This window comes from Conger conger, chromosome 9 (assembly GCF_963514075.1).
Source record: "Conger conger chromosome 9, fConCon1.1, whole genome shotgun sequence".
NCBI lineage: Eukaryota > Metazoa > Chordata > Actinopteri > Anguilliformes > Congridae > Conger > Conger conger.
In genome coordinates, this window is record NC_083768.1 from 31908047 (window position 1) to 31920199 (window position 12153).

At 40.7% G+C, this 12153-nt stretch overlaps 1 protein-coding gene across 1 annotated transcript in view; it reads left to right on the top strand.

Annotated features, from left to right (window-relative positions):
* The first annotated feature begins 5093 nt into the window (after positions 1-5093).
* LOC133137082 (guanine nucleotide-binding protein G(olf) subunit alpha) overlaps positions 5094-12153 on the top strand; it is a 66379-nt gene continuing 59319 nt past the window's right edge. The window contains exon 1 of the mRNA XM_061255107.1: positions 5094-5799. Within this exon, the coding sequence (XP_061111091.1) occupies positions 5322-5799 (478 nt within the window). The 5' untranslated portion in view covers positions 5094-5321. The remainder of the gene's footprint in view (positions 5800-12153) is intronic.

Genomic DNA, 12153 nt, shown 5'->3' on the forward strand with positions numbered 1-12153 from the left:
GGATTCTACAGCTCCTCTAAATGGGTCGTATACAGTGCAGACTTTTTCACCTCCAGAACATTTTAAGGCCAATATTCTCTGGGCATATGATAATTTACAATGCAATCCGGACATTTTTTATTTTGGCTCTGTGCTTCAGCACATTGGGTTTGAAATAAAACTGTGAGATTTAAAAATATATGGTTAAATTTGAGGTTAAAGTGTAGAATATCCACTTATGTGTCCACTTTACATAGGAATTATAGCCCTTTTGTTCATAGTCCCCCCATTTTTGGGCACCAAATAGACAACTGACTGGTCACCCCTTTCTTGATCTGTATTTTTCCATCAGTAAATTATGCCAAAGAGCTAACAAAATGTCTTGAGTTGATTGTTGGCATTGCGTTTGCATTTGGGTGCATGCATATTACTCTTGCCTTTGAACATGAGGACACAAGAAATATCATTTAAAAATCAGAGTAAATCCATTAGAGACATGGCTAAAACATTTGGTTCATCAAGATAAACTGTTTGATACATTTTTTAGGAAGCAAGAATGCACTAGTAAGCTCAGCAATAGCAAATAACCTGGTAGACCACGGAAGGCCACTGTATCGGATGACAAAAAATACTTTCAATTGTGAAGAAAAACTCCTTTCAACTGTTGAAGAGATCAAGAGCACACTCCTGGATGTAGGTGTGTGGAAGACTTCCATAAAGAGGAGTCCAGAGCAGCATAACCTCAGAGGGCCTCAGAGAAGTGACCTCTAAATGGTTCAAATTTTAAAAAACATTTTTTTACAGTTTCAAAATAATAATAAAAGGGAAAAGGCCCACCACCAACCCCAAAGCATAATGGATCCATCTCAATGCTCCAACGTGTTCTTCTCTACAAAGGCTTCACCCTTTTTTCTCCTACCTTCTTTGGTGGTGGCCAAAAAGTTCAGTTTTGGTTTTGTCTGTCCAAACACAGCCTTCAGACTTCTAAATGTTTTCTTTTGCATACTTCAGTCTCTTAATTTTGTGTTGAGGTCATTCTTTCTGGCAATTCTTCCAGGTCTTTGTTGTTTAAAATACGTATGTGGCTTGGTGAAGGCATGTAGTCCTACGGATCTCTAGATCTCACCGGGCCGCTGAGGGATGAGGACGTAGACAGTGTATCCTAAATTGTTAGAATGGGTCATTGGAATAGATAGGGTACGATTGGCAACCAAATTGGGAGAAAATAGGGGAAAAAATCAGAAACAAATTTTTTTTATAAATTGCAGAAAGGTCCCATGTTTAACTCTACCATTTAGAATTCATGTTTGCTTTTGATCTTTTGATCAGGTTTGCTTTCATTCAAATACAGATTTCTTGTAACAAATCTTTGCACCCCACTGTGAATTCCTCAATGTACATTACACCAGGCCATTGGGATAAGCAGATATATTTCTTCACGTATTATGTGTATATTTATGTATTATTTGCATGGTCTTTCATATTCGGCACTGTTTCCTGTCAATAGGCCAGATCTTGACAGTACAGACCCAGCCCAACCCAAAATAATAAAGAAAGACAGCTTTTCATCGAATAGTTGCGTCATTGTGTAGCCTTGTCATGGACACAGAAAACAGCCAGATAACATCTCTGGGACTGTCTATAAACAAACAGCGACATGCATACAATAGCATTTTCATTTTATCACAAAGCTGACACTCTATTGCAGTTCAAGCGATGATGTAAGCGGAAAAATACAGAAACATTTTATATTCCTTAATGCAATGTGCTGAACATATTCATAAAATGTACTGTTGTTAATAACAAACTGCATTTTCATCAATTCCCACATGAAATTCCAGTTTAGAGCAAATAATACTAGATTTAGTAGATGTATTAGGCTACTGTTTGTTAGATTTATTAGATTGGTTTAAAACATTTTCTCTCTTAAAGACTATGCATCAGTCCAATAGGCCCCATATGTACTCTGTGTACTTTCTGTGTAGATATATTTAAAATGTGTTTGTATACATAAGGGGATAGAATTTAATTCTGTTATTATTAAAAGTTTTCATAGCCCCTGGCCTTTACATTCTCCGGTCAATTAACTGATTACCAAAAGTTGAAATGACCAACTGAGAGGTAAAATAGATAATATCCAAACTTTTATAGTTTTGATCCAAGGTCACTGAAACAGAATCAAAGAGAACAATCTTCATCCAATTAATGTAAAGCATTCTGGAAGAACGTGTTTTAACAAGACTACTTGATAAGACATTGATTGTAGCAAAAACCAGCTTGTTCAACGTTCAAAAACCTCTGGAATGGCCAAGCAGTCGGTTGGGTTGTCTTTTACAAGGGCACCATCTAGTGTTTGAGAGAGAATAAAGCCAAATGAAACATAAACCGAGTACATACGAATAGTGCAAACAGAATCATATCGAATACATCCACAAGATGGCGACATGCCACTTTTTACTTTCAACTTTTAAGATTTTTTTTAGCAAATGGCTGTCATTCTATATTCGTGTGGGGCACATACAATGCCCTTTTTACTCACTTCCATTGATAAAAATGTGTTTTGTGTCCATATCTTGAAAATATATATTTTTATTATTTTCACTTGAACAGCAAATTGTAGAAGGCCATTCTCAGACCACTTCTGTGGATCCATACTATCATGGTCCTTTCCAGGAATTGCCTCTTGGTTACTAATTAATGGAGCAACGAGAGACACACAGAGTTTTTAAATTGGTCAGATAAGGGGGTTGTCACGCTTGTTCCTTGTACTAATGAACAGACTGGTTCAACTGTTCTGATTCCCTGAAAATCACAACATGGACAAGACCTTGGTAACCAGACAACCCTCATCACCTAATTAGTGGAATGGAGGCGTATCTAAAGTCCAAATGGTTCAGATGGCCAGGATTTATTTTGATGTTTGTGACTCCTGACCTGCAGTATAATTGGTTAAATTAATTGAACCGCTTGCCAAGTTCACCTTTTGATCAGTGCAGAACATACAGTAATATACATTTGATTACTGATTAGTTATTTAGCCTCAGACACCATGACAAGTTGATGACAATTTTATTAATCTCCAAGAATGAAATTCACCAACAAAAAAAGTTTGGATTCTAGGGTGGTCTATCAGATGTGTTTTATATTTCCACCTGTCATTTGCAAACCCACACATTTTAAATAACACATGACACAACTGAGACAGAACACAATCAATAAGTTGCCTGAGTTCACTCATAGGGCAGCCAGCCTCCACCTATCAGCTGTTAAAGCCGTGCCTTGTTATTGCATATTCACAGTGTACACGATGTACTTTGTGCAACTCACTCCACTCACTCCACTCACTACAAATTATCTTCATTACGTACAGCATAAATTAACCATTTAAACACTGTTATATACATCTGTTTCTCATAGGGCTGACTATTGTGACAGGATGTCCGCAGGATGACAGCATGTTAACGTTCTTTAGATAAAATATTTTATCAGATGTTATTTACATATTATATTATTATACAACACATTAGAAAATACTGAACACATTTGTAAAATGCCCAAGCTGTTGCCACTTTCACATAATTTAATATATCTTGTATTTTACAGAAATTTATGTTTCATAATAAGTCATATATTTTCACAAACTATTAAAATGTGTTTACTGTGTGCATTAGTGTTTTATTTTCATAAATCAAAATAATGTAAATGCTAATGTTTTATTAAACAAATGTCTCAGTATGCCTTCATACAGGAATATTTTTCATTATTTATATATTTACATATCTTAATATAGATCATTGCTGTGTAAGCATAGTACTTTGTACATTGGTTGGGAACACCTCTGACTCCTTTCATTCAGTCTTAGGACTTGTTCAGAGAGGTGTGTTTTGTGTGGTGATGGTGATTTGATGATAGCTGAGGGACTTCAGTAAGCACTCTTATCTTTATGGGGCCCAAAGGTTAGCGCCATAAACATACCTTATGCAACCAGAGACAGACATTTTATCACTGCTGGCTTCAAGTGGCATTAATTGAAAATACACAATTTCAGACACAAACAGCGGCAGTACTATCAGCAAGACTGGAAAAGGCAAACACTTTTCTTTCATAGCTTCCCCCCTTTCCCCAGTCTCAATACTGCCAATGTCCAGTTGCCATTACCCCAAAAGAGATTTACAGGGGTTGGCTGCCTTGGGAATCAGTAGGGTGTTACTGTACATTACAATCCATCCTTAAGCCTCAGCTGCCAAATTATTCAATTTGGACTATCATTGTTTTGAATTGTTTTATTTTATATGTGATATGTGAGTTAAACAAATACATTTTTTAATTTAAAATGTAAACAAATGGCAGATGCAATGCAAAGCTAATTGACCTGTAGTGAAACAAGAATTTAATACTGAATTGCCCAACATAACACCCATACCCCAGGACAGGATCTCTTTCATAAAATCCACGCAACATCGGGAGCGCGAGTATTTGCAACTGGAATCTAAAAAGTTGCTCATCAATCGATCGCCCAAGTAACCCACGTTAAAAGGGTTTTTTAGGCTACTGAATATCCGCACCAAAATCTGTATAGGTCTAACGAAGCCGACTTTCCAAAGGCCACAAGTTCCTGGTAAATTACGTTTAGACTGTAGAAAAAAACTGTACATTTACATTTTTACATTTTTGTCATTTGGCAGACGCTTTTAATCCAAAGCGATTTACAAGTGCAACTTTAGAAATACATTGGGTAAAGTAGGCGAGATAAAAAAATATAGTCTAATAATAACTGTCTTGGACGGCTCGTGCGCACTAAATAAGTAGTTGATGCTCATGTTAATGACAAAATAAGGATTCTGGTATCTCATAATAACGGCAACTCATAAGATCCCATGCGTAATGCAGTTGTGCTGCAATTAAATTATTGTGACAATTATTTAATTAAAATGCACCTGGGATTCATGATATTCCGCCGCCCTGTGTTTCCCTTTGGGAAATTGGTGGGTAATTCTCATCCGTGACTGTCAGGAGATGCGGCTGTTTATTCTAGAGGTTGCTCTTTTGGATTATTTACGGTAAGGTGGACCAGCAATGTCCACTAAGCGATCAGGTGATCCACCAACCAACTACGGCACGCGAGACAACCGACTGGAGAAAATGCAAAATGGCAAGTAGCAAATGTGGGAGCGTAATTCGTTCACCTTTTCGACCCACATTTGGATTGAAATTCTATTTCTGGAGCTTCGTTGAGACGATGATGCGTTGAACCTGCCGCAGAGACAGTCAACATAGTGAATATTTTATTTTATTTTGCGATTTCATTCATTCAGATAACATACATCGGAAAAAATTACAACATGGGGCTATGTTATAGTCTGCGTCCGCGTCTCTTTGGTGATCTGAGTGGGTCCATCTCCAATGCTACCTCGGATTCGGACCAGCCACCGGACTCATCTGTACCGCTGCGCGCTGGGGGCCTTCGCCATGAAGAGACTGGGGGATACAGTGAGACGGTGCCGCTCCGCGACGGCCAGATACGCCGCGGGGACACCAGCAAGACGTCCGCTGGGGAGATCCGCCGTGGGGACACGAGCACTGACGGTGTGGTGATCCAGAATGGGGGTGGCGGAGGAGGCAAGGGTGGGGGAACGGACCGCAACCGACGACTACAATTACTGCAGAGGCACAGCACCCAGAAACAGAAAAACTGGGATAAACTGCTAATGGAGGAGAAGGAGGCCGAGAGGGAGGCTAAGAAAGTCAGTAAGAACATTGACAGAGCCCTAAAGGAACTGAAACGGGAGTACAAACAAACCCACCGGCTGCTTTTGCTGGGTAGGTGTGATAGCATTAGCTGTCTTTCTGCATATGTATGGTCATGCAATTCTCATTATATGAACGGTGCTGATGTATTCCCTCGATATGTCTCCCTTAATTATGCATCGTCTTTACCAACAGGGAATACCATACCGCTATGTTTCATTTTGGGGTTTATTGTATCGGTTGTTTTTCCCCTTAACACTGAATTAAATTATGGAGGCTCCCTCTCCGCCAGTCCACGTGAAAGGGTGTATCCTGCTGGCAGTAGAGAGAAGCAGTGCCAGACCTGTCCGGTCGAATAGTTGTCAGGGTCGATGCGTCTTTTCATCAGTTCAACTGGTTTAATTTCTTAACATATACTCATAATGGGATTTCTAATGGGAGTTTTTCTTGCAAACGAGGAACAAGTGATGTTGCAGATATGCGCACATTGCGCGCACAGTCTGTGTCAATGACATGCATCTACAGTGTTGTCTAACTACTCACTGATGGGCCTTGAAATGACTCTCATTGCTTGTCATTACCTCGCGATGAGACCAGTGATGAAAAGAACCGCTGAAACAAATATTACTCAACGATTAATCATTTCATGTCTGCTCACGAATTTTAAGCAGTTAACACATCCTACGCATATTTCAGATGAAAAAGCACTGTACATGTTTATTGGTGTGTGTGTGTGTGTGTGTGTATGTATGTGTATGTGTGTGTGTGTGTGGTCCTCCTCACCACCTCAAAGACAAAACTACATTTCAAAACTATTAACTGGATTTCAATCTGAAATCAGGAGATTATGACTTTTCTGAACCGGTATGACAGAACTGTCAGACAGCTGATTGTTAGTGGATTTCCCAGGAGTGACGTTTAGTTTCCCGGGTTGTGGTTTCCTGTAAGAAGGTTGGCAACTCAATACAGTCAAGCCCCTGTGCAAGGAAGCAACCCCCCCCCCCCATAAAAAATAAATAAAATAAATGCAGTAAATAAGATGAAAGATAAATAGTGTATTGCACTGTTCCCAGTCACCTCAGCCATGTCTTTGGGAGGGTGTTTGAAATTATCTGCATTGACCTGACACGTGTTGCATGAAAGCGTCCGAATACAGACTGCTGCTCTTATTTATGTGGAGGATAAATGGTCACAGAAACGGACTCAGTGGAAGGCAAAATTGCAAAATGGAAAACATGATTATCATGTATTACCTTACTCCTGTACCAACCCTAACCCACACACACTATCTATTCAATAAGCTAACTTGCAGTTTGATAATAAATTGATTGATGTCAGAGATAGTGAGATTGCAAAGGTGTTATATTATGCGCACTTGGATCATAACGCGGTTATGAACATGGTTGCATTTCGGGAACGCTCATTGAACCCAACTGTCCCCCACCTGTTGCCCACCTCTGTGCCACAGTCAGGTCACTCTCTGTTTGTGTTACATGTAGCTGATTGCTGTTACATTAGCCTAGACATGGTATTCTATTAGCATCTTCCACATAATGGACAACCGTTGCAGTTAATTTTGGGTTGTAGATAATAAGAGACTCCATTGTACTCTAGCAATGGGCTTGACAATGAAGTCCCGTGCACTTAAAGCTTGGATTGTCTGGTTCCAGTCAAACAGGTTCACTGAGAAGGGTATTTATGGATTGATTCACCTGTGATAGAGTGAAGGCAGGGGGGTTTTTGAGTGTTAAACTCATTCCTGGAAACTCCAGTGCTAACCTTGAAGGGCACAATGCTGAGGTATCAAGTACAGAGTGCAGTACTTACCATTTTAACTCTATAAGGTGTAAGATAAGAAATATGTGATTGTGATTATGTAACAATCACCACTCGTAATTGAAAGCAATGAAGTTGTTGAACACTGACTTTTAATTTTGAATATACATTTGTAAAAAACATACTCTTCAAAAAACAGAACATGAGAGCATGCCTGTTGGTGCTAGGGGAAACTGGGTTGGGGATGTTTGTTTGTTTTTTGCCAAATTAGGATGAAACGATATAAAAGTATTTCGGCTTTCTATGGTTTTATCCTAACTTTTACAAAACGTTGCAGTCTGTGGGACCAGGAGTGTAGTCTTGTCAAATACCTCCGCTGACAATGGGGGAAACATATTAAAAAGAGACTGCTAATCCCCATAATTTAGGGTGCTCTAATTCCACTCTTGTAAATGCTGATTGGTTTTCTCGTGGGTAATGAGAGAGAGAGCTGTCCGGTCACTGTTCCTGTCCTTTTAAAGTACTCTTCAGATGAAACATCACCCAATTCAGAATACGCCTCACACAAATACTGAAAATAGAGAGGATTGAGCAGGGATATTCTCTATGTGAGATCGTCTCATCCAGCCCTTGCAGACCTTGCCTCTGCAATTAATTTATGTCCAGGGTCCGATTGATTCCCAGACTCTTGAGCCAGTTTTATACCTGAACCGGGGTGGGTTCTGAATGATTGATGGACATTGAGTGCAGGGAGGGGCTTTCGCTCTGTTAATGCTGTACCTGGTCAAGAAGCACTGTAAACGGCCTGGATGACACCTTCCTCTCTTGATGTGCATGTGCAATATTCCTGCTCTTTTGCGATTGGTCAGGAATAGCTGTTGGCTTCCTGTGGCTGAGGATTCTCACAGTGTCACGGTGCTTGTGCAGAATTCTGTGTGTGTGTGCATATGTGTGTGTGGTCATGCATGCACATACAGTGTAGGCCATAAGCAGTGACACAATTTCTCTTTTGGCTCCAGCACATTGGATTTGGAATGAATAGATGAATATAAGATTTAATTGTAGATTGTAAGCTTCAATTTGAGGGTATGTACAGTACTGTGTAATAATCTTACACATCCTAGATTAGGTCTTAGGTATTTTTGTATATATATTGTTGTTTTCTGCATTCGTGTCAGTAGAAAGGATATCCAAACATTAATTTTCCATAAGAGTTTATGTTAGTTACATTTTTGCATTTCAAGTAGCATATTAAGTAATAGATCACTTTTTAGATGGAAAAACATGATCAAGGCTGTCTGGGATTAACTGGAGAGCCAGAAGTCAGCGAGACAGCCAACGTCTGTAGAAGAAATGTGGCAAGTTCTCCAGTATGTTTGGTACAACCCAGCAGCCTATTTTCTTATAAAACTGCAGGAAAGTGTACCTAAGATAACTGATGCAGTTTTAAAGGTGAAGGGTGGTCACAACAAATGTTGACTTGATTTAGTTTAGCTGTTCACTGCTCTTTCACAGTATTTTTTTCTACATTTAAAACAGTTGATTTCATTATTTGTGAGAGCATCTGTGCTTTATGGAATTTATTTGACATGTGCCCAAGTCTATTGCACAGTACTGTACATCCATATCAATGTTGTAGGAATTACAGCCATTTTTATACGTAGTCCCCATATTTCAGGGCACCATACTATTTGGACAAATGGCTTCACAGGTGTTTCTGATTACTCAGGTGTGTTCAATCGCCTTAGTGCAGGTATAAGAGCGCTTTCAGTATTTTGTCTTGATTCTTGGCTTTTGATTGCATTTGGAGTCTGTCATTGGTGTTTGTCAACATGACATCCACAGTTGTGACAATGGAAGTCACAACTCTGAGAAACAAGAGGCTGAGAAATAAGAAAACAGTCAGAAAGACGTAGGCCAAACAATACGCTTACCAAAATGAACTGTTTGGAAGAAATAGAGAAATAGAGCCCTGGTGAGCTCAGTAATCGCGACTGGCAGACACAGTTGATGACCAAATAATCATTTACTTTAAAATCCAATGTGCTGGACTAGAGAGACAAAACAGCAGAAATTGTGTCACTGTCCATATATTTACGGACTGGACTGTATGTATATCTGTGCAATGTATTCAAGCAAGTCGAAATACACCCTCAGTATTCATTCAGATTTTTCTTACCACACACTGTACATGAGTGGGTCAAAGTCTGAACTTGATAAGTCCCTGGCCACATTGTTCCAGAATATAGATAATGGGAGTTGGAGACTGATGTAGACCCACTGTGGCATGCAATTCATAAAGTGTGTGTGTGTGTGTGTGTGTGTGTGTGTGTGTGTGTGTGTATGTATGCATGCATGCATGCTTGCGTGTTTGCGTGCATGTTTGTATGTGTGTGTGTGTGCATGTATGTGTGCATGCATGTGTTGTGTTCAGGCATGTCTCTGTCGCTGTAGCGTAGGTATGCATATGTGTATGTGTATGTGTGTGTATGTGTATGTGTGCATGCATGTGTGTGCATGCATGTGTGTGCACATGCATGTTTGCATGTTTGTGTGCGTGCATGTGTTGTGTTCAGGCATGTCTTTGTCACTGTGGCGCAGGTAGATGCAACGCTGTGCTTCAGGTTAGTTATCATGCTGGATCAGCGTAGCCGTGGTAACCCTGAGAGGCAGTCTGGCAGGGCATAGCTGTCTATTTTTAGCTCTTGTTAAAGCAGAATCTGGGTTAAGGAATTTTGAGAAAGAGAGATGGGAGCTGGCCCAGACCCTGAGAGTGTGCACCTTTTTCAGGGCCCTGCAGGGGGAATATCCTTCACGCACGGGCCGTTTCAAACACAACCCCCCATGCCCCCTATCCCCCTGTCCCGCTGACCCCCCTCCCCCTCTCCCCCGTCCCCCCTCCCCCTCCCCCGCCACCCCTCCCCCTCCCCCGCCACGCCACCCTCGCCATCCCAAACACAAACATCCTGCCTCTGACTGTCCCTCCAAACGGAGGGTGTGGCTTCAGATAGCAGGTGGGCCTCTGGTGCAGGGAAAACACTGCCCATTCCCAGCCACGTGAGTCTCCTTGGGAGAATTGCCTTGGTAGCCTGTGTGCAGCCTACATAAGGTACTGTGTTGGGGTCGGGTCTCTAAAGATGTCGGACCAGCGGCTTGGACTCAAACTGGGCCTGCTCCACCAGAGCACGCTTCATGTAATTCATACAGGTCCCAGATGTATGGCATCATTTAGAACATGGGCCTATGTTCAGAGTCTGCCCTCAGAATGGTGAGAATAGATTATATGTATTTGCCCCTTCCTGATTTCCTCCATTATTGCATATTCATCACACTGAATGGTTTCAGATCTTTAGACAAAATGTAATATTAGAAAAAGGGAAACTGAGTAAATGCAAAACATTTTTGAAATTATTATTTCATTAATTTAATGAAAAGTTATCAAACACCCATTTTGCCCATGTGAAAAAGTAATTTTCCCCCTTTGTTATTTAATTAACCAGTTAACCTAATTGAATTGATAATTAGCTTCAGCTGATTGAACACAGCCCGGCTTGATTGCAGACAGCCCCTTTGAGTGTAAACCTCGCTCATGTTGAATCTTACCATCAGAGTGAATTAGTCACCACAATGTTTCTGCAAAGGCACACTATGTCACAATCAAAGTAATTCCAGAAGAGATGAGAAAAAAAGTTGGTGAAATATATCCGCCCGGAAAGGGTTGCAAAGCCACTTCTCTCTCTCTCTCTGGGACTCCACTGAACCACAGTGAGAGCCATTATCTCCAAACGGAGAACACTTGGAACAGTGGTGAATCTTCCCAGGAGTGGTGGGCCTGCCAAGATTTCTCCCAAGGGCACAGCAACAACTGATCCAAGAAGTCACAGAAGATCCCAGAAGAACATCCAAAGACCTGCAGGCCTCACTAGTCTCAGTTAAGGTCAGTGTGCATGACTCCACAATGAGAGAGACAAACATGGGATTCATTGGAGAGAAGCAAGACGAAAAACACTGCTAACTATCTCCAATTTGCTAAAAACACCTGGATGATCCCCAAGCCTTTTGGGATAATATTTCATGGATAGAAGAGTCAAAATGGAACGTTTGGATGACACAGATCCCTATGTCTGGTGTAAAGCAAATACAGCATTTCACAGTAAGAGCATCATACCAATTGTCAGCAGTCAAACGTGGTGGTGGTGTAAGGATGTGGGGATGCTTTGCTGCCTCGGGACCTGGATGACTTGCCATTGTTGGAGGAACCATGAATTTGGCTCTTAAGTTGAATGCCCGGTCTTCTGTCCATGAGCTCAAGCATAATTTGGTTATGAAGCAAGACAGTGATCCAAAACACAAAAGCAAGTCCACATCTAAATGGCTGAAAAGAAACTATGAAAGTTTTGGGCTTGAAAAGGCCTGATTTGAACCCTGAAATTAGCAGTTCATACCCAAATATCTGCCAATTTGTCTGAATTAAAGCCGTTTTTCAGAGAAGAGTGGGCAAAAATTCTTCCAGAGTCATGTGAAAGGCTGATATGACCTTATAGGAAATGCTTGGGTGCAGTTATTGCTGCTAAAGGTGGTGCAACCAGTTAAGTTTAAGGGGGCAATTACTTTTTCACATGGGTGATATGGGTGTTTGATAACATTTTC